The sequence below is a fragment of the Gobio gobio genome, assembly GCF_949357685.1.
Source record: "Gobio gobio genome assembly, chromosome: 2".
Taxonomy (NCBI): Eukaryota; Metazoa; Chordata; class Actinopteri; order Cypriniformes; family Gobionidae; genus Gobio; species Gobio gobio.
In genome coordinates, this window is record NC_137098.1 from 46,070,000 (window position 1) to 46,093,446 (window position 23,447).

Genomic DNA, 23,447 nt, shown 5'->3' on the forward strand with positions numbered 1-23,447 from the left:
TATACTTAAAGTCTGTAAAACTGAACAACTAATTTTGTACTTAGTAACCCAGAAGTAGTGCTGAGGTCCAGCTAAAGATACACTTAAGTAATTATGATAATGGAACAAGTGCACTTAGGTACACATTAAATATCATGCATTTAAAGACAGTGATCATACTATCCTTACTAATAGTGATATTAAAACACATTTTAGGCCTAATATTAAGAAATATGCATTGTGCAATAAAGAAGTACTTCACATGAAGCACATTAACAAAACAATAAATGTATTTTAAATACATTTTGGTAAAGATTTTTTCACTGGGGTTCAAGGGCTATTATTAGAAGATAAAACAATGGAGCTTTGTGCAAACTTCAGCAGATATTGCCCTCCGATTCCAGCAAACAAGGAAAGAACAAATCCTTCACATTGTATTTACTATAAACATTATTATTATTATTAAAATGTAAATATTAGCTTATGAATAACCCATTGACAGCAACACAATATAAGTCTTCAGCAACTGACAGAACAAGACAACACGCATTGTCCAAAAGTAACTATGGAAATCTCTTTGTGGAACTCAAGTATTCATTCTTTGTCTGAAGCAACTCAGCAGTGTAGACATGCATTTCTACTGACATCTTGTGGAGGACAAAAGGGTGACGGTTTTATTTCAACTTCAACTATTTATTTCACCCTATTACTTCATTCCAGGAACACTGATTTTAAAATGAGTTCATCAATAGTACAATATCAAAAATACAATATCAAAATATATTTCTATCTACTGAGAAAGACAGTTGCCATAGACAGCATAGTAAAGAGCATAACACACATTGGCTCAATTCCTGTTTTTCTTTTGTCACATTCAGGTCTTCACATTTATGTAAAGATCCTCATAAAAAAATGTTTCATTGTAAAGCCCAATATAGCTTTTAACTTTTATTAAGAATAAACATTAAAACACATAAATATAGGGAACATAAATCATTGCATTTTTTTGGCAACAAAAACAATGGATTAGTTTAGCCTTGTAGGACTTTCTCTTTGAAGCACACACACACACACACACAAAATAAAATAATAGGCATCGACTGTCTGATTTGGCATTTTCACATTCTTTTTTCTTTAAAAAAAGTCAAATTTTCTTTCATTGCTCATTGCATTGAAATAGGGAAAACTGTAAACTGAAAGAAACTGAAGGCTCCAGAAGTAGTGAAGTGAAGAGATCCGGTAATAATCTCAGTCAAATACAGAAATCTTCCTTGTGTCAAGTCTTGTTTGCACACAGAATGTTTTCAAATCCCTCACATGAAAGAACGCGGCTTGAACCTTCATCGTTCACACCTCCGTAGATCTGCTGTCATAGTTTGCATTTGCTTCCCTGTTAAAGTCAGAGACTCAGTAAATATGCATCACAGTGAGAAGTTATATGTCAGAGAGACACATGAAAATACTTACTGAAGTTCCTTTTTCAGTCTTCTCAGTTTGTCGTTTAGCCTGTCATTCTTCACTCTGATGGGATTGTCAGGTATAAACCAGGCAGCAATAAATTTGCACATCACCACCACATGCTGAGCGGAGAGAAGAACAAAAGATCTCAGACAATATTTAACAAAATATATTAATTAAAAAAATAAAGTTAAATGACATTTATACCTCGAACAGAATAACAAAGGCAAAGCGGAGTGCCAGAATGAGCCAAAATTGAGAGGTGAGACTCTGGTCTTCATCACTGCGGTAGTCTTTGTAACTGTAGAACAAACAATACACATTCAATGCAATGACAGTGTATCACATGATGAAATATCTCCTCAGTCCGTATGAACCAACCAAACAAATGAATCCTTATTAGTTGTAGTAAAAACCAACAAAGTCGTCACCTGCATTCTGTGACATTATATCCGTCGTCTGTGATCAATAGCTTGAAGTCGCTTTGCACTCTCTTATTGGACATGAACGCTGTTGCCAGAGTGTTGTTGATATACCCTGTCATACAGCTATCAGACAAAATAAATGCAATCATTACAGCAGTAATCTACTATTATATGCTTGAAAACAAATAAACAAACGTTTTGGATAAGACACTTTTTTCCAATATTGTTGTGGTGAGAGAAAACGGTGGACAAAAGGAGCTTATTTTGTGGTTTGTAGCTCAGATACTCACTCCAGGTTTGTACTATTGCTGACAGCACAAGGTCCATAATGGTATCGATACACCAGACGGGGTATGAAGTCAGAAGTAATCCCAATCACTAGGCCATTAGCAATGACAGCCATCACCCCAACAGCTTGCAATATAGCATTCCACACACCTGCCACAGGAGGACACACGGCACATCATGCAATGGTTTACTCCATGATGATAACTGACACATTACCACTACACAAATACTGCAAATACAGTAGCTATTCACCAATGTCATTTGTCTTTTTGGGCACTAGGCGGCGCTCAAGGCTGACCATCTTAATGGCATCCAGTCTGATCTCAAATATGTTATTGATGAGAGCCAATAAAGGAGCCAGAGGAAAAGCAGCCACAAAGATGGTGGTGAAACTGAACTGAAGAACTAATGACACAGGGAAGAACAGCATGTGTTAGTCTACAATATTTTAGCGTAGCAACATTGTGGTCACAGCCACACTCATTTTATTTGCACTAAACATCACTCCAGCAAATGTCAAAATATATCAAATGCATCTTTACAATCCAAATATGATATTACAATCAAAAACTAAATGTCAGCAAGACTGTAAAATTAGTATGTGCTAAAGACAGAGAGAGATACAAACCCATTTCCAAAAACTCATTAAACAAGCTGAAAGAATTAACATCATTCAGTTCGTAGTTTGCCAGCCAATTATGAAGGTTGCATTGGTCACATCGAAATGCCTTCCGGTAACAGCTACCACACTTTCTGCGCATGGTCTTAGCTTTTGTGCGCCTAAAACAAAGCTTTAACCAGCTGCAGAGAAATGACATAGCCAGAGATAGAAAGTGAGAGAATAATTAGTCCAATAAGCACTGGCTTTTCTTTCTTTCTTTTTTTGAACAATGAAAAGAGCTAACAGCGAAAGAAGATTTGATTGGGTTTTAGTGTATATTTTTGACAACACTTACGGCACTGTGAACTCAAATATGTTGTTGATTGTTTGTTTGAGCACCAGAATAACAGCCATCTGGATGAAGAGATCTGTAAGGCAGCCGCTTGGATGACACTAAATCAGAGAGAGAAATCTCTTATTTTTGTTTACAATTAGATTTGAAGATTCGATTCAGCTTTGGATACAAGCGTCTGACAGATGCATACATGTAAATATGCATTTGTAAATATAAATGTAATGTACAATGATTCCTACATGAATCGTACCTCTTCTAGTCTCCATTTCCCTGCAATTCGAACATAGTTTCCTGGATAGCCATTGATCCTAAGCACAGCATAAAGAGACACTTTGAATAGACTGTTATTAGAGTACAACCCCAAATCAGAAAAAGTTGGGACAGTATAGAAAACGCAAAAAAAAAGAAGAAGTGATTTCTAAATTTACTTTGACTTGTATTTCATTGCACACAATATGAACAAAAATATTTCATGTTTTGTCTGGTCAACTTCATGTCATTTCTAAATATGCATCCTTTCCTGTCATTCAGACCTGCAACACATTTCAAAAAAAGTTGGGACAGTAAAGCATTTACCACTTTGTAATGTTGCCATTCCTTTTCACAACACTTAAAAGACGTTTAGGGACTGAAGACACCAAGTGATGAAGTGTTTCAGGTGTAATTTTGTCCCATTCTTCCTGCAAACAAGTCTTAAGGTGGGCAACAGTACGGGGTCTTCGTTGTCGCATTTTGCGCTTCAAAATGCGCCACACATTCTCTATTGGAGACAGGTCGGGACTGCAGGCAGGCCAGTCAAGAACCCGTACCCTCTTCCTCCGCAGCCAGGACTTTGTAATGTGTGCAGAATGTGGTTTTGCATTGCCTTGTTGAAATATGCATGGACGTCCCTGGAAAAGATGTCTTCTTGAAGGCAGCATATTATGCTCTATGTACTTTTCAGCATTAATGGTGCCTTCACAGAAGTGCAAGTTACCTTTGCCAAGGGCACTGACACAACCCCATACCATGACAGACCCTGGCTTTTGGACTTGTTGCTGGTAACAGTCTGGATGATCCTTTTCTTCTTTGGTCCGGAGCACACGGCGTCCATTTCTCCCAAAAAATACCTGAAATACTGATTCATCTGACCACAGTACACGTTTCCACTGTGTGATGGTCCATCCCAGATGCCTCCGAGCCCAGAGAAGTCGACGGCGCTTCTGGACACTGTTAACATAGGGCTTCCTTTTGGCACAGTACAGTTTTAACTGGCATTTGTGGATGTAACTACGTATTGTGGTACTTGACAAAGGTTTGCCAAAGTAGTCCTGAGCCCATGTGGTGATATCGCTTAAAGATGAATGACGATTCTTGACGCAGTAGCGCCTGAGGGATCGGAGATCACGGTTGTTCAGCTTAGGCTTGCACCCTTGTCCTTTACGCACTGAAATTCCTCCAGATTCCTTGAATCTTTTAATTATGTTATGCACTGTTGAATGTGAAATATCCAAATCTCTTCCTATCTTTCTTTGGGGAACATTGTTTTTAAACATTTCAATAATTTTCTCACGTATTTGTTGGCAAACTGGCGATCCTCGGCCCATCTTTGCTCCTAAAGGATTAGACCTTTCTTGGATGCTGCTTTTGTACCAAATCATAATTACAATCACCTGTTGACATCACCTGTTTCAAATCACATCATTATTTAACCATTTTACCTCATTACTAGCCCTAAATTGCTCCTGTCCCAACTTTTTTTGAAATGTGTTGCAGGTCTGAATGACAGGAAAGGATGCATATTTACAAATGACATGAAGTTGACCAGACAAAACATGAAATATTTTGTGTTCATATTGTCTGCAATGAAATACAAGTCAAAGTAAATTTAGAAATCACTTCTTTTTTTTTTTTTGCGTTTTCCATACTGTCCCAACTTTTTCTGATTTGGGGTTGTATAACTAGATAAGCACACACTCACACAGACGCACACAATTACCTTCCCAGAAAGAACGCCACATAAAATAGTGATGAGAAGAGAGTAAAGAATTGAAATGTGAACATCTTCACTGTGAAGCGCTTCTCTGTGGCTGCAAAGGAACGGGTCTTCTCTACAAATAAACAACAGAGACATTTTAAGTACTTAGCCTGTCTACTGCAAACAATTATTATCATTATTATTATTGTTATTATTATTACCCACCAAACTCACACAGTTTGAAGGCCACAATTTTGTTGACCTGAAAATAATTATATTAATTAGAGAGGTGCTATGTTTTTTTTAACAAGCTGATGTTTTATGCCTATTAGACAGTTTATCTTTCAGTTCTCTTACCCGAGTCATAATCTGAATAGTAATGTAGTGTAGCACTGCCCCGGTCATCATGGCTATTGTGGTGGCATGATCACGCAGAAAGTGCCAGTCGCTTTGGGACAGCAATATTGCAGTTAAAACACGGCAGATCACCAGAGCATGGGTCACACCAATGATCACCACCAGCTGAGAACAATGAAGATACAGTTGTATTATATAATATGTTGGTAACACTTTACAATAAGGTTCATTAGTTAACATTAGTTAACTACATTAGTTAACATAAACTAATAATGAACTGCACTTATAAAGCATTTATTTATCTTTGTTAATGTTAATTTCAACATTTACTAATGCATTATTCAAATCATGTTAACATTAGTTAATGCACTGTGAACTAACATTAACAAACCATGAACAGTTGTATTTTTATGAACTAACGTTAACAAAGATTTACTAATGCTGAACAAAGGTGTTGTTCATGGTTAGTTCATGTTAACTAATGCATTAACTGATGTTAACTAATACAACCTTATTGTATAGTGTTACCAATATGTTTATAAGTGTAAATCCTTTTAAACAGTTTTGGGTAAGTTACTCTAAAAAAGTGATTCATTACTAGTTACTAATTACATCTTCAATAGTGTAATTAGATTACTGTACAAATTACTCTCTCCAAAAAGTATTTAATTACTTATTATTAATTACTTTCTAAATCCTATGTCAACCTCAACTGGTTAAGTGATTCAAGGATTGACATGAAACGGCTCTTTTTATTCATTCAAATAAATAATTTAAAAATACATAAATTATTCTTATTAATTGACCAAAGTATTACAAATGTGAGAAGGATACAAAAAACATGCATTTTAAAGTTAGACTTTATGGGCCCTATCTTGCACCCAGCGCAATTGACTTTGTACACCGACGCATGTGTCATTCCTATTTTGCACCCGCGCAAAGCGCGCTTTTCCCTCCACAGAAGCACGTCGCTAAACTAGTGAATGAACTTGCGCTACCTGGGCGGTTCAGCGCAAAAAAGGAGGCGTGTTCCGGCGCAAACAATCCCTGGTGCTATTTTGCTGTTCCATTAAACAATTGCGCCACTGACCAGAAAAAACCTAGTCTAAAGTCAGTGGCGCGTTGCGCGTTGTTCATTATGCTATTTTAAGGGCGCATGCTTGACCATAATGTATAGCGTGCACAACGCGCATACACTTTGCTCATGTAATCTACACAGATGCAACAGTTATTTTTGCAAATCATAAATTGTTACACTAAAAAATATTAACACATGAGATGACGGAAATCATTGTGGTGTGCCACGAAGATGTGAAAAAATAGGCATAAATCTAGCTTACAAATTATTCAGGCTAATTGTAGTCTAATAATTAAGGAGACCTGTTTGCCCAATAGTGGCAACTTCTGGCAAGACATATATGTATATAAGGCCATCTAACAAATTGGTTTGTCCGTCAAGAACCAGGAAAAAAAATCGGTGAGGGTGGACGCAGCGATGTCCTCTGCTGGCGTCAGGTCCTGAGTAGAGGCAGATCCACCTCCCGTTACACGGCGTGCCTGATTGATGCTGGCAAGCTTGGACTTTCCCCGTCTTCTGATGTCATTGTAGCGCTTGCGGCACTGGTGCGACGTCCTGGGGATGCCAGCTGATGAAACAATTGTGGCTATTTCCTCCCACGCCTGTTTAACCGACGCTATTTTGGGTGGGTTTCTCCCATCTCCATACAACACAACTTCTCTGTCTTTCACTGCTCTTACAAGCACATCAGTCTCCTCGGCTGTGAACCGCTCCTGGCGTGCGCCTGGTAAATACGCCATAATAATAGCAATCCATTATGGAACTTGCGCACCTGCTTTTACAGGGAATGTTGGATGACGCTCTGATTGGTTTATTCACGTTACGCCCAAACCACACCTATGAATAATGAAGCTACTTCAGACCAACCCATTTTAGATTTGCGCCGGGCGCAGGAGCCATTTATCCCGCCGGGAAAATAGCAACAGCGCCGAGACCCGCCAACAAAGTTACTTGCGCTTCGCGCTTTGACACTTGCGTTTCAGATCGTTAAAATAGGGCCCTAAATGTTGATGTTAATTCCACTATTGTATTATATATAATTGTTCTACAGTCTATACACAGTATTTAGTTAAATTACATCATACGTAACTGTAACTAAATTATATAGAGTAATCCCTTACTTTAAGTAATTAAATTACAGTAACGAATTACTTAGTAACTATTTACACCCAACACTGCTTTTAAACAATAACAACTTTTGAAATAATAATAATGCTAATATTATATATCTTGCTTTGTGCACTGGTGCGCAGTCATGTTGAAACAGGAAGGGGCCATCCCCAAACTATTCCCAAACAAAGTCTCCAAACAAAGTTGGGAGCATGAAATTGTCCAAAATGTTTTGGTATGCTGAAGCAATAAGAGTTCCTTACACTGGAACTAAGGGGCCAAGCCGAACCCCTGAAAAACAATCCCTCACCATAATCCCCCCTCCACCAAAGTTTACACTTGTTGGCACAATGCAGTCATGCAAGTACCATTCTCCTAGCAACCGCCAAACCCAGGCTCGTCCATTGGATTGCCAGACAGAGAAGCGTGATTCGTCGAACACGTCTCACTCTCCACTGCTCTAGAGTCCAGTGGCGGTGTGTTTTACATCACTGCATCCGACGCTTTGCATTGCACTTGGTGATGTAAGGCTTGGATGCAGCTGCTAAGCCATGGAAACCCATTCCATGAACCTCTCTATGCACTGTTCTTGAGCTAATCTGAAGGCCACACGAAGTTTGGAGGTCTGAAGCTATTGACTCTGCAGAAAGTTGGCGACTTCTGTGCACTGTGCGCCTCAGCATACGCTGACCCCGCTCTGTGATTTTACGTGGCCTACCACTTCATGGCTGAGTTGTTCCCAATTGCTTCCACTTTGTTATAATACCACTAACAGTTGACCGTGGAATATTTTGTAGTGAGGAAATTTCACAAATTGACTTATTGCACAGGTGGCAACCTATCATGGTACCACGCTTGAAGTCACTGAGCTCCTGAGAGCGACCCATTCTTTCACAAATGTTTGTAGAAGCGTCTGCATGCCTAGGTGCTTGATTTATACACCTGTGGCCATGGAAGTGATTGGAACACCTGAATTCAATGGTTTGGAGGGGTGTCCCAATACTTTTGGCAATATAGTGTATATATAAAATGTAAAATGTGAAAATGTGTTTCTCACCACTAACGTGACCAACAGAAGCACCACGATGCTGCGAAGGTAGGAATGTCTGAACTCTTTGGGCTTACACTGAGGGTTATTTACGATCTCCAAAATCAATTCTTCCTGTGGACAAATAGTCATGCAGTTCCATCAGAAGATGCACATTAAATATGCCCAAAAAAATGATGAGAAAAAGTAATGAGTTTACCTCTTCCTCGCACCAGTCAAACACTTTCCACTTTGACACATAGAGAGATCGATGTCTCTTCCACACCTCAAAGAACAGGGTTGCTAGTCAAACAAATAACAGTATCTTAGGATTTGTCATATGACATAGAAATATGTACTTTGCTTTAACTAAAGGGCAAAAACTCACCCCAAATCGCCATGAACATGGCAAAAGCCACCGTCCCTTCATTGTCAAATAGTTGGCTCACCTGTTTGTAAACATTTACTGTTAACACAACTAGTCAAGATGACACAGAGAAGCACAGGCAGAAAATAGTGTGGCATTCAATCCTCGTTTGTTTTGAATATACACTACAACTCAAAAGTTTGTGGTCAGTTTCTTTTTGAAATTCATTCAGCAAGGATGTATTACATTGATCAAAAGTAAAAGGAAATACATTTATAATGTTACAAAAGATTTCATAAATGCTGTAACTTTCTATTCATCCAAAAAATCCTGAAAAAATGCATCACGGTTTCCACAAAACCAGTTTTTAACATTGATAATAATAATAATAATAACATGTTCCCATTCAGTCGGTCACGTTCGACGTACGTCGGACGTACCGACGAATTGGGATCACTTCAGGGAGCCCCTATCAGCTTCGAGATATAGAGAACAGGCCAATGGGCCATTGGCGTGCGAGATTTGCATCTCGCGCTCCGCCCCGCGCCGCGGGTATAAACAGGAAGCGAGAGCGAATGCACGCTGTCATTCACTTCGGAGCCGAACGGCGTTGATGAAGCAAGACTGCTTTTCTAAAAGAGAGCCTATCTGCACGAGAGATGCTCCAGAGAACGAAAAGGACGCTCTGTGTTGGCGAAAAGGCACAATCAGCGCGACCGCATGTTCACCGCTGCATCAGCATAAACTGCTGTTCTCACAGCAACTGTCGGTTTGGTGAGGGCGTTTGTTTCAGTGAGTGCACCACAGGACTGCACTTACCACCTGTGTGTTGCCGCGGTCTTCCCCTGGGTGCTTCAGCACTGTTTAAAGAGCGTTTCCTCACAAAAGAGCAACACGGGTGTGACACTGCGTCTTTTTCAAGACGTCATTCCACTCGTGCGTTTCTGGATGCGGTTGTTTCCTGTCCTGACGGCCACAATCCCAATCTCGCATAAACATGTTGAAACTGTGTCGTGGGTGATCCATGTTCTCTCAGGGGAACGGGATCACGTCGACGCGCTGGTCATCTCACCTTCCGCGTGAGGGTTTGAGTGTTCAGCGCGCCGTGTGCCGTCTGGCTGCCACGGCAACTCTGCGCGCGTCACTCGGCGCCTCCGATGCGCGGTCGAGACTATGATGCCTCAAATGGGGTTGAGTCCCTTCGCTTATACCCCGATCTAGTCTCTTTTCTGGTGCACCAGAGGGGGGACTATTTTGGCTGATAAGCCTGGGTGGCCTGAGGATTACAGTGAGGCTTCCCCGCCGCGTACATCTCTGTGGGCCCCTCACTCCTCTATCGCATCGCAAGCATGTTGAGACTGTGTTCGTGGGTGGTCTATGCTCTCTCATGAGAGCATAGCCACGTCGGCGCGCTGTTCGTCTTGCCTTTTTCATAAGGGCTTGAGTGTTCAGCGCGCCGTGTGCCGTCTCACGGCCACGCCCACTGTCTCACGTGTCTGCTGGTAGCTTACAGATGGGATTGCTGGTCCTTGAAAGGGGACCCAGCGTTTCATTTGGGGCTCTAGCAGAGGACAGATGTCAATCGCTGCATCGGAGAGAGGGCTGTTATGTGTTGAAAATGAAGATGATGCTGAGATTCCCACCGTAATAGTGGGCGCTCGTGCTGAATCAGATTCATACTTGACAGCCATGCTTTCCCGGATGGCTGAGGCATAGTGCAACGCGTAAATCGCCTTGCCTGCCCCTTGCCTTTTTTCGGATGTGCATTGGAAGGCTTTGGCATTGTGGAACTATTGGTGCCAAAATATGGAACACCAATAGGGCCATAATCTGTATAAAGTTTTCCTCTCTCTCACTACCCTCATCGGTGGGGTGGCAGTGCCACTGGCAGGCCACCTCCGCCCTGCTTAGTGCACGAGGGTAGTTCTGAGCCGAGGTTGAGCTGCGCACAGCGCTGGCCCTTGGCTAGACGATGTCCACCCTGGTCCAGAAACACAATTGACCCGGATTTGGTCTGGAACTGTTCTTCCCCGGAGGAGGGCCGGGTGGAAAACCATTAGTAATTCTGTTCCGCCACTGATGTTAAAAACAGCCAGTGGTACCCAAAAAAAAAATAAAAAAGAGCAGTTCCAATACCTCTGGGTCTCGGGAGTTCAGGAATGGCAGCGTGACGCTACAGAGCCTCGCCGCTTTCATACCCCTCCCCACAAGAGGGCGAGAATGGCAGTGTGTGACGCTACAAAGCCTCGCCACTCTCATTCCCCTCTTCTCAGCGGTGCGTGGACAACAGTGCGCGACGCTATGCCTCGCCACTCTTGTTCCCCGCTGAGGAAGGAGGTGAGGCAGACCGTGCGTAACGCCACAAAGCCTTGCTACGCTCAGCCCCTCCTTCATTTGGGAGCGCGCTTGGCGGTGGTCGACGCTCCCATGCCTCACCACCCTCAGACGCCTCTCCCTTCGCCAGCAGGGGGCGCCGGCTGTGGGAACGCACTCAAGCGGCCTCCCCACACTCGCACGCCCCCTCCGCGGACGCAGGTAAGTGTTGCACAGCACACTCAGATCCCACTTCGGGCCGCTCCATGCCGTCCGAGTCGGATCCCTGCATTCCGCGTCGCTGCCCCGCTGCGGGTACGTCTGTGGTTAATCCCCTTGCTCGGTGTCTGGAAGCCTGGCTAGAGCTTCCCAGCCCGTCTCGGGGGCCGTACCATCAGACTCGGCTATGCGATTCAGTTCGCCAGGCGTCCCCCTAAGTTTGGGGGCGTTCACTTCCCAGTAGCGAAGGAGAACACCCCCGTACTCCGGGCGGAGATCGCAGTCCTACTGGCGAAGGACGCGATGGAGCCGGTCCCTCCAGCCGATATGAGGTCCGGGTTCTACAGCCCGTACTTCATTGTACCCAAGAAAGGCGGCGGGTTATGGCCGGTCTTGGACCTGCGATTCTTGAACCGTTCCCTTCACAGGCTGCCGTTCAGAATGCTAACGCAGAAGCACATCTTCAGGTGCGTCCGTCCCCAAGATTGGTTTGCAGCGATCGACCTGAAGGACGCGTACTTTCATTCTCGTTTCCCCTCGACCGGCCCTTTCTGCGCTTCGCGTTTGAGGGACGGGCATGTCAGTACTGCGTCTTGCCCTTCGGTCTGTCCCTGTCGCCCGCGTCTTTTACGAAGGTTGCGGAGGTGGCCATTGCCCCCATGAGAGAGCATGGTGTTCGCATTCTCAACTACCTCGACAACTGGCTGATCCTTGCCCAGTCGTGAGAGCAGTTGTGCGAACACAGGGACAAGGTGCTCAGTCACCTCAGCCAGTTGGGACTTCGGGTCAACTGGGAGAAGAGCAAACTCTGTCCCACACAGAGGATCTCTTTTCTCGGTATGGAGATAGACTCGGTCGCCATGACAGCGCGCCTCACAGAGGAGCGCGTCCAGTCAGTGTTGAACTGCTTGAATTCGTTCAAAGGCAGGACAGCGGTACCACTGAAACATTTTCAGAGGCTCCTGGGGCATATGGCATCCGCAGCCGCAGTAACGCCGCTCAGATTGCTTCATATGAGACCGCTTCAACGCTGGCTACACGATCGAGTCCCGAGATGGGCGTGGCACAGCAGTTCCCTCCGTGTCCAAGTGTATCCGAGGTGCCGCCAAACCTTCGGCCCATGGTCGGACCCTTTGTTTCTACGGGCGGGAGTTCCCCTAGAACAAGTGTCCAGGCACTCCGTTGTCTCCACGGATGCCTCATCCACGGGTTGGGGTGCCACGTACAACGGGCTTGCAGTTTCGGGTCTGTGGACGGGGCCTCAACTGCAATGGCATATCAATTGCCTCGAGTTGTTAGCAGTTCGTCTTGCACTCAGCCGCTTCAAAGTTCCGCTCAGAGGCAAGCACGTTCTGGTCCGTACGGACAACACTGCGACCGTTGCGTACGTCAAAAAACAGGGTGGTCTACGCTCTCGTCGTATATCACAACTCGCCCGCCATCTCCCCTTATGGAGTCAGAAGCATCTGAGGTCGCTTCGTGCCATTCACATTCCGGGCCTGCTCAATCGTGCAGCCGACGAGCTGTCACGTTAGCCGGTGCTTCCGGGAGAATGGCGACTCCATCCCCAGGCGGTCCAGCTAATCTGGAGTCGTTTCGGGGCCGCACAGGTAGACCTGTTTGCCTCCCCAGAGACGACCCACTGTCAGTGGTTTTATTCCTTGACCGAGGGAACCCTCGGGTCGGATGCCCTGGCCCACAGCTGGCCCCGGGAAGAACGCAAGTATGCGTTTCCCCCAGTGAGCCTTCTTGCGCAGACACTGTGCAAAGTCAGGGAGGACGAGGAGCAAGTACTGTTGGTCGCTCTATATTGGCCCAACCGGACTTGGTTCCCGGAACTAGTGCTCCTTGCGACAGCACCTCCCTGGCCCATTCCTCTGAGGAAGGACCTCCTGACTCAGAGACGGGGCACCCTATGGCACCTGCGTCCAGACCTCTGGAAATTCCATGTCTGGTCCCTGGACGGGACGCAGAGGTTCTAGGTGACCTACCGCAAGCGGTAGTTGATACCATCACTTCCGCTAGAGCCCCCTCTACGAGGCGCCTCTATGCGTTGAAGTGGAACCTGTTCGTCGATTGGTGCTCTTCTCGCCGAGAAGACCCCCGAAGATGTTCGATCGGTTCTGTGCTTGCCTTTCTACAAGATGGGTTGGAGCGAAGGCTGTCTCCCTCCACCCTCAAAGTCTATGTTGCCGCTATCACCGCTAATCATGAGCTAGTAGATGGAAAATCTCTAGGTAAGCACGATCTGGTCGACAGGTTCCTTAGGGGGGCGAGGAGGTTAAATCCGCCTCGTCCTCCCTCCATACCCTCTTGGGACTTAACTCTGGTGCTAACTGCCCTACAGAGAGAACCCTTTGAGCCTCTGCAGTCAGCTGAGTTGAAAATTCTGTTGTTAAAGACAATACTCCTGACTGCGTTGGCCTCCATCAAGAGGGTAGGGGACCTGCAGGCATTTTCGGTTGACAAATCGTGCCTGGAATTCGGGCCCGGTAACTCTCATGTGATCATGAGACCCCGGCCTGGATATGTGCCCAAGGTTCCCACTACTCCCTTCCGGGACCAAGTGGTGAGCCTGCAAGCGCTGCCTTCGGAGGAGGCAGACCCAGCCCTAGCTTTTCTCTGTCCCGTCCGTGCTCTCCGGACTTACGTGGATAGAACGCAAAGCTTCAGGACCTCAGAGCAGCTCTTCGTCTGTTACGGAGGACAGCAGAAGGGAAAGGCTGTCTCCAAGCAGAGGATGGCCCACTGGATAGTGGATGCCATCGTCTTGGCTTATCAGTCCCAAGACGTGCCCTGCCCGCTCGGGTTAAGAGCCCACTCCACTAGGGGTGTTGCCTCTTCCTGGGCGCTGGCTCGTGGCGCCTCGCTGACAGATATTTGTAGAGCTGCGGGCTGGGAGACACCTAACACGTTCGCTAGATTCTATAGCCTCCGTGTAGAGCCGGTTTCTTCCTGTGTGCTCACTTCCCATAGTCAGTAACACCGAAGTGCCCGTTCTAGTGTCGGCTTGCTGCGCCATTCCCTCCCCTATGGTAGACAGATGCGTGCGCTTATTCTGCTCCAGTCGAGTTCCCCGGATCGGCGAACCCTGTTGAGTCCTCCGCAACCCGCGGCAGTCGGACGTGGCGGAGCGTTCGACGCCAGGTCTAACACTCGTATGCATTGGTGGAACTTGTGTTAGGCTGGGTTCCATATGTAGTGACCCCCACGGCGGTCCCATATGTGTATTCTTCCACGGTACGGCTCCCTGCGGCGAGCCCGTGTCTTTCCCTCGGCAGAGTCTCCTCTGCCGTCCCAGGTACGTGTTGTCCCCCTCCACGAATTGGCCGGGGCCACCCCTGGGACTTCCGTATGTTGTGCTGCCCACGGCCAGCCCATACGTGTATTCTCTACATGTTAACTCCCTCCGGGCATGATGTGGCTTCCGCAGCTGCCTTCACAGGCACGCTTTCCCAGCGTTATCCAATACAGTCAGCTGAATGGGTCTTGCGGAACAGCAGCTTGGACTCTCCCTGCGTGAACTTTCCCGCCCGCATCAGATCGGGGTCTGAGGGGCTCATCGCTGGGCGCTGGAAGTGGTAGTAACTGTGGCGTTTTCCACAGGGGATCCCAATTCGTCGGTACGTCCGACGTACGTCGAACGTGACCGACTGAATGGGAACGTCTCGGTTACGTATGGTAACCCTCGTTCCCTGAAGGAGGGAACGGAGACGTACGTCCCGTCGCCACAGTTGCTGTACCATCACTGCAGGTTGAGCCACTAAGTTCGGCTCCTCAGTGAAAAACAGCGTGCATTCGCTCTCGCTTCCTGTTTATACCCACGGCGCGGGGCGGAGCGCAAGATGCAAATCTCGCACGCCAATGGCCCATTGGCCTGTTCTCTATATCTCAAAGCTGATAGGGGCTCCCTGAAGTGATCCCAATTCGTTGGTACGTCCGACGAACGTCTCCGTTCCCTCCTTCAGGGAACGAGGGTTACCATACGTAACCGAGACGTTAAAATGTTACATAAAAATGTTTTTTGAGCATCAGTATATTAGAATGATTCCTGAAGGATCATGTGACACTGGACTGGAGTAATGATTCTGAAAATTCAGCTTAACCATCACAGAAATTAATTACAATTTAAAATATATTTAAAAAAATATTTTATATAAAATTTTAACAATATTTCACAACATTACTGTTTTTGCTATATTTTTAATTAAATAAATGCCACCTTAATGAGCCTAAGAGATTCTCAAACCCACTAGTGTACAATTTACAATCATTAATGGTGTCGAGAAATGCTCAATTATAATAAAAGAGTGGCATGTTTATTCACTGACCTTGGCATATGTACAGGTGTCTGACAGGTTCCATACATTGCATCTTATGTCACATCTTGGACACATGATGGTGTCGGAGTCACAGACTTCATGACTGTAAGAACACCCAGACACCACGACTTAGAGATAATTAGGAGTCAATTAAAATCTGATTAGTCTGTCTGCATCTGATCTGTCATCTGCCTATACACCTCAACACTCACGTGAATTTGTTTGCTCTAAATATACTCACATGAGTGGACTGGTATTGAAGAAGGCAAGGCCGTACAAGAACACAACAATACCAATAACAGCTGCAGGGATGAGCATCCGTGTGTACCAGCCCAGCCACAGGTAATACAGAGCCACTTTCTCCCCAAAATAGTCCCTAAAAATGACATATGTGAACATAGAGTGTTTAAAAAAAAACTGATGATTTTCAAGGAACAGAAGCAAGATAAAACCAATAGAACTTACTTGACATCAGAGACAGGCTGATTAAAAAGCTTCATTACTGAAAGCCAGCTTGCCCACTTCTTCCTAAGTTTTTTCTGCTCTTTTTTCTGAAGAGAGAAGTAAACAATGTTTAACATGTTCTTTTCAAATGAAAACGCTTTTACGCTTTTTATTTTATGATTTCCTTGGCTATAGACTATATGAATATACCCTAACAAATAAGGGCTTTTACCTCGTGCAGACAGAAGATGGACTCAAAAGCACCTTGACACAGCAGCTCATCAAGGCTCTCTTACAGAGTAAAATAGAGGATAGAAACATTGATAATAATATAGAGCAGGGGTCATCAACTATATTTGTCCAAGGGCCAGAATTTTTCTCTGCAGACACTGTAAGGGCCAGATACTCGTAATATAAAATAAAACTGAGGCCTGTCGCTTTTATTTGTCATTAGAACTATTTGCTGATGTGCAAGGCTTGCAATTACTATGTTCTTCTCTGTTATGTTGATGGTTGTTATTGAGACACCTCAATTGTGCGCAAATCCCAGGCAAGGAAAATTGACATTTGTGAAAAAATGAGCATGTGAAACAATAAAAGATGTTCAATGAGAGCAACGCGTTTATCATCATTCTTGCCTGAAGGCAGGCTATGGCACAAGCTACTTTTCAGAAGGCTTTTTTTCCCGTTAGATTTAAAAATGAATAAATATGGAACGGACCCGAATATTCGAATATTCGTTCGGTGGGTTGGTATTCGATTTGAAAATTTGACATTAGAATATTCGTTTGTTGTTGTTTTTTTCACACCTGGGATCCCCCGCGAAACGGTTCTCATTCCCGCTTGAATAAGGCCGGCGACACACTGGCTGCGTGAGCGTCTCAGCTGCGTGGCATGTCAGTTTCGGCTCCCATATTTAATAGGTTGGAGTTTGCACACTGAGACACGTCTCAGGCGCGCTCGAGCCACGTGGAAAACGCGTGCATGCTAGAAATAGAACCGACTCGTGTTCCAGCAACCAGAGTGTTCTCTGGCTAGAGCGCAGAACAGCGGAGTTTGTATGGACCGAAGTGCATGTCTGAGCTTGTGTTTTGTTATTTTGACATTGTGGAAAATAGAATAATAGAAACAAAATATATTAGCATTCTTACCCGTTATTATCAATCTAAATTAATCTCGTTTTTAATTTAACTTAATTTCGTTTTTCTTTATTTAAATTTTGTTTTTCTTTATTTAAATTTCGTTTTTTCTTTATTTAAATTTCGTTTGTCTTTATTTAAATCTACCCTTACTGAGCCAATTTGTTAATCAGAAAAATATTAGACTACCTTAAAAGTATTGCTTAATTTAACAGGGTCTTAGAGTTAACAATTATTCAGTGCAAGTTAATACACAGAAAAAAATTGTTTGCCGTGGTAATCTTTAATCAAAATCTGAAAAGTAACTTCCGGTTTGGAATGGCGTTTCCTTTCTCATGATGGCAGTTTGATGGCTTGGGTTTGAATATCCTTAACCACTCCCCTCCAACCGTTAGTCTGCTATGAGCGAGAGATGGAGAGGAGGAGCGCTGAAGTTAAACCCAGCCCTCTATTCAATATTCCGTTTCGCTTGGAAATACGTCACAGCACTGAAATAAAATCAGTTGCACCTTCCAGTTCACAGGGACTTTAAAACACTTTTAGATTCTAAAAGTTTTCACATTACATACATTTTATGTATAGCTTTTTTGTAAACAAAGTGTTTGAACATTAATCAAATTACACTGCCGTTAAAGGTCTGAAATCAGAAAAAGTTGGGACAGTATGGAAAACGCAAAAAAAAAAAAAAAAGAAGTGATTTCTAAATTTACTTTGACTTGTATTTCATTGCAGACAATATGAACACAAAATATTTCATGTTTTGTCTGGTCAACTTCATGTCATTTGTAAATATGCATCCTTTCCTATCATTCAGACCTGCAACACATTTCAAAAAAAGTTGGGACAGGAGCAATTTAGGGCTAGTAATGAGGTAAAATGGTTAAATAATGATGTGATTTGAAACAGGTGATGTCAACAGGTGATTGTAATTATGATTTGGTACAAAAGCAGCATCCAAGAAAGGTCTAATCCTTTAGGAGCAAAGATGGGCCGAGGATCGCCAGTTTGCCAACAAATACGTGAGAAAATTATTGAAATGTTTAAATACAATGTTCCTCAAAGAAAGATAGGAAGAGATTTGGATATTTCACATTAAACAGTGCATAACATAATTAAAAGATTCAAGGAATCTGGAGGAATTTCAGTGCGTAAAGGACAAGGGCGTAAGCCTAAGCTGAACAACCGTGATCTCCGATCCCTCAGGCGGCACTGCATCAAGAATCGTCATTCATCTAGAAGCGATATCACCACATGGGCTCAGGACTACTTTGGCAAACCTTTGTCAAGTACCACAATACGTAGTTACATCCACAAATGCCAGTTAAAACTGTACTGTGCCAAAAGGAAGCCCTATGTTAACAGTGTCCAGAAGCGCCGTCGACTTCTCTGGGCTCGGAGGCATCTGGGATGGACCATCACACAGTGGAAACGTGTACTGTGGTCAGATGAATCAGTATTTCAGGTATTTTTTGGGAGGAATGGACGCCGTGTGCTCTGGACCAAAGAAGAAAATTATCATCCAGACTGTTACCAGCAACAAGTCCAAAAGCCAGGGTCTGTCATGGTATGGGGTTGTGTCAGTGCCCTTGGCAAAGGTAACTTGCACTTCTGTGAAGGCACCATTAATGCTGAAAAGTACATAGAGCATAATATGCTGCCTTCAAGAAGACATCTTTTCCAGGGACGTCCATGCATATTTCAACAAGACAATGCAAAACCACATTCTGCACACATTACAAAGTCCTGGCTGCGGAGGAAGAGGGTACGGGTACTTGACTGGCCTGCCTGCAGTCCCGACCTGTCTCCAATAGAGAATGTGTGGCGTATTTTGAAGCGCAAATTGCGACAACGAAGACCCCGTACTGTTGCCCACCTTAAGACTTGTTTGCAGGAAGAATGGGACAAAATTACACTTGAAACACTTCATCACTTGGTGTCTTCAGTCCCTAAACGTCTTTTAAGTGTTGTGAAAAGGAATGGCAACATTACAAAGTGGGAAATGCTTTACTGTCCCAACTTTTTTTGAAATGTGTTGCAGGTCTGAATGACAGGAAAGGATGCATATTTACAAATGACATGAAGTTGACCAGACAAAACATGAAATATTTTGTGTTCATATTGTCTGCAATGAAATACAAGTCAAAGTAAATTTAGAAATCACTTCTTTCTTTTTTTTTTGCGTTTTCCATACTGTCCCAACTTTTTCTGATTTGGGGTTGTAGATAGGATGCATAAATTGATCAAAATTGACAGTAAAGACATTTATAATGCTTCAAAAAATCTATTTCAAATAAATGCTGTTCTTTTCTAATTTATTTATCAATAATGTATCAGTTTTCACAAAAATATTAAGCAGCACAACTGTTTCTGAATATATAACTGTTTCTTGAGCACCAAATCAGCATATTAGAATGATTCTGAAGGATCATGTGACACTGAAGACTGGAGTAATGATGCAGTCAAATTCAGCTTTGCCATCACAGGAATAAATTACATTTTAAAAGATATTAGAATAGAAAACAGTCATTTTAAATTGTAATAATATTTCACAAAAGTACTGATCAAATAAATCCAGCCTTGGTGAGCATAAAAAGACTTGAACAGTAGGGTAAGATTTTAGTTTCAGGTTCAGAATGAGTCAAGACAACAGATGAAGAAAAGATGAAGTGAAATTGAAAAAGGAAAGACAGAGAGTGGGAGATCTGGGAGAGGAAAAGTGTACCTCCTGATCCTATGAATGTATTGTTCAAGACAAAGTGGACAATCCTGATTCTATGAAACAAAGGAATAGAAACTCATTACAAAAACTATGAAAAGAACTTCTTATGTGGCAGATTTCAAATGAATTTTTAAGCAGTGTGAAGATGCTTTCTGTGAACCTCACCTGGTGCAGAATGACACAGACTTTTCACACTTTTGCTCTCCGCTCCAGTTACAGGAATCAGACACCTTTAGCAAGTATTTGTACTTTGCAAACATCTCCTCTGGTGCACAGATACCGAAGAACACCTTTCCATCATTATCAATTCTCTGTTCAACAGTAATGAGGGACTTGAGTAAGTTCACATTTTTTGTCACATTTTTCTGAAAGACACAATACTAGTGTGTGCGACAGTGAAAACATACAGTCACTTTAATGTTCTTCCGTTTCAATTCACCAATAAAGGCATCCTGCTTCTTGAAGGTTTGGTCCTCCATGTCCTCCATTTTATCAGCCACCAAGACATAGTCATATAATCGAGGAAGGTAAGAGTTACGCTGAATGAAACAAATGCAGAAATAACCAAGACAGAAAGAAACTTAAATATCAATGAATGATCAGACTGTATTACTGCTGACTATTGGTTTTGTGGGATGACCTTGGTTGAGTACCGGTATGTGAGGTTTAGGTCATGCCGTGCAAGAAGTGATGTTAACGTGACATTATGACCATAGTGTGGGTAAGATATAACATCATCATGTGCTTTGCATGAGTAACTGACCATGTGCTTGGGTAGAAATGTGACCGTGGTGACTGTGGTATTGAATCCAGTTGGTCAACAAATGCACAAAAACACACGTCTGGTCTCTTTTCCTACCTGTGGTGTAAGTAAAATCTCATTTGCATTGTCCATCTCATGTAGAGACACATCATCCTGTAATACATAAAAATAACAGAGAACTATAAATAGGTATAAAAAAGTTTACTGGCCAATGCACAATTTTTGAATATTAAGTGCATATTTTGTAAAACTCCATCCGTCAGAATCAGAATTCATCTACTGCCACTGTCATTCATGTATTGAGGACAGCATAAGACTTACAATCTATGTACTTACAATAAATCAACCCAGTATCACCCTTTAAATGCAAACTGACATTTGTCTGTGATGCCAAACCTTATCTCAATTCAAACGCAAATTTCTAATCTGTATTCATGCAAGCCACTACAGTGGCAGCTGGCCAGTAATACATAAGAACTGAGACTAACCTGCTTTATATAAAGCAAACTGACCAAATACAGCAGGATCCAAATGTCTTTTTGAAGTTTTTGACTCACATTGTTATGTCGATAGTATATTTGTAATTATTACACTATATAAAAAAGCTAAATAGAAGCCTTTTCACCAGTTGTGTCAAATTTTTGGACCCAAGTGTAACAAGGACTTCAATGGAGCTCACTTACAGTCTTTCAGAAAACATATGGCCATATGAAACGTGTTTTGTAGTAATTAAAGCCAGTCGGATGGGAATTGTATTATTATTATTATAAATATTCAACATATCTTTTAAAAACACTGTTGCCTCTAAAATATGTAACACATAAAGTAATATTTTTTTTGTATGATAACCTGTTGAAGCATATAAAAGCTTTCGTTCTCTTTTATTTTCCTACATCTGGCTTTCACTTTGACAGCAGCGATCCTGTTGGTATGACGGCAGGTCAAGACATGCCTTTGGGTAACATTTTATAGAACTACTACAAGTGTTTGTCGAGAGTGTTTTTGTGGGTGTTAGAAAGACAGAAAGACTAAGGAATCACTAAGAACATGGATTATGATTCCTCACCTCTGCCTCACATAATCATTAACTAAAGTCATAGTAATTAAAATAGACTTGCTCTAGTCTATGACATGTAAAGAAGCAGCACAGTCGCATGACAAATAACCTGTTTAACCACAACAGAACCATTATTCATTCGGTTTTGCACACATTTGCGTAATATGAACACGTACCTGATCATTTTACTCTACCAAAACAGATTCATCAATAATGAGTCTAAAAAAAATTAAATCTAATCCCTAATTAAGTTTTGGTATTATGCATTGTCTGAGTAAAATATGAGTTGTAGGCTACATCAACATTTACATGTTTACGCTCACAGCAAAGACTTTCTTCTGAAGCATACACCTGAAAGATCTCAGCAACAAGATGTTCAGGTTGGGCGAGTGTTCCTCAGAATAGTTCGTCATTTACTGAGGACATGAATCCCTCATAAATAGCGCATAGTAAATAGTCTGAAACAACTAGAATACACACTTTATAATAATCCAAATGATACAGTTATTTATACATATCCCAAGACAAAGTCATTCACTAAGGAGAAATAAAATAGTAAATCAAAAAGGATGCACATCACTATTTTAAACAGTGTTGTGGGATATTATTACTGCAATTTGCCTCTCTACTGTATGCCACAGGATATGTGGTTACAGTAATATTAGAATGTTTGTTATGATGTCAAGGACAGGGTGGGTGCACACAGAAACTACTCCACCGTCTATTATAGCCAACTAAATAGCCTATTATATATTTAAAAGGTATAAACTGCACATTGAATATTACTAAACAGCTGTAACTAAATACTCAGAAAAAAATAGTCTATTCTCTTCTCATGAGCTGTCTCACACTGACCAGTTAAAACAATAAAAACCTGAGTACCTGCGAAACCTGGAAGACACACACACATACTGTACCTCTCGATCAGTGAAGGCCATTCTCAAATCAAAGTTTTCAAAGCAGTTCAATTCAGTTGAGGCAGACCGACGTCAGTCTCTCTTTTCTTATCCTCACATATCCGAAGACCAGCTTTATCTAATGAGAGAAATTCAAACTGAGTAGAGAACGATCGAAAGCAGTGTAGCCTACACTTCCGCATTTCCCATCTCACATGTAAGAAATCCGACTGCGAGAGCGAAGGTATAATCGTTACTTTTACCTTTACAGGTGAGAGCACAGACGTCATCTCTTTCTGTTGAAGGGCGGGACTGATGCTTGCTTACTCTCGATACACAGACATCAATATTACTGATAGCTTGAGATCGAAACTCAGACCTTACTGCAGTGCCAACAACAGTCATTTAGGTCTGAATGTGTTATTAAAGTCACAGAATTTAGAATTACAGTTAGAATTTGCCGCAGAGTTGGGCAGTTGTCACTGATATCAAACTTTTTTTACATGCAAATATTTGCTGCTTTAATCTCCTAATGCAACACAAAATATGTTGAAATCATAATTGTTTCACGTC

The 23,447-nt window shown here is 42.7% G+C and overlaps 1 protein-coding gene across 2 annotated transcripts; it reads right to left on the reverse strand.

Annotated features, from left to right (window-relative positions):
- Positions 1–630: 630 nt before the first annotated feature.
- On the reverse strand, positions 631–23,108 carry ano9b (anoctamin 9b). 2 transcript variants are annotated; one of them, XM_079811178.1, is made up of 24 exons: positions 22,896–23,108; positions 21,018–21,074; positions 20,598–20,697; positions 20,324–20,469; positions 20,162–20,211; positions 16,533–16,591; positions 16,322–16,407; positions 16,098–16,232; positions 15,866–15,959; positions 9,024–9,084; positions 8,856–8,938; positions 8,666–8,770; positions 5,421–5,585; positions 5,289–5,325; positions 5,085–5,196; positions 3,357–3,414; positions 3,107–3,204; positions 2,779–2,951; positions 2,403–2,555; positions 2,153–2,300; positions 1,869–1,985; positions 1,645–1,738; positions 1,447–1,559; positions 631–1,369 (listed from the first exon to the last, which is right to left on the reverse strand). In XM_079811178.1, exons 2-24 carry the CDS (start codon positions 21,071–21,073, stop codon positions 1,327–1,329), a joined length of 2,286 nt encoding a protein of 761 aa, XP_079667304.1. In that variant the 5' UTR covers position 21,074; positions 22,896–23,108; the 3' UTR covers positions 631–1,326. The 2 variants fall into 2 exon arrangements, with proteins under 2 accessions (XP_079667304.1, XP_079667303.1); XM_079811177.1 differs by having other exon boundaries at positions 20,566–20,697.
- Positions 23,109–23,447: the final 339 nt, after the last annotated feature.

Coding starts and splice junctions, on each gene's coding strand:
- ano9b (XM_079811177.1), bottom strand. CDS start 22,916: ATGGCCTTCACTGATCGAGAG. Junction 1,986..2,152: donor AGCAATAGTACAAACCTGGA/GTGAGTATCTGA, acceptor TTTGTCTGATAG/CTGTATGACAGGGTATATCA. Junction 1,370..1,446: donor AGACTGAAAAAGGAACTTCA/GTAAGTATTTTC, acceptor TGACTTTAACAG/GGAAGCAAATGCAAACTATG.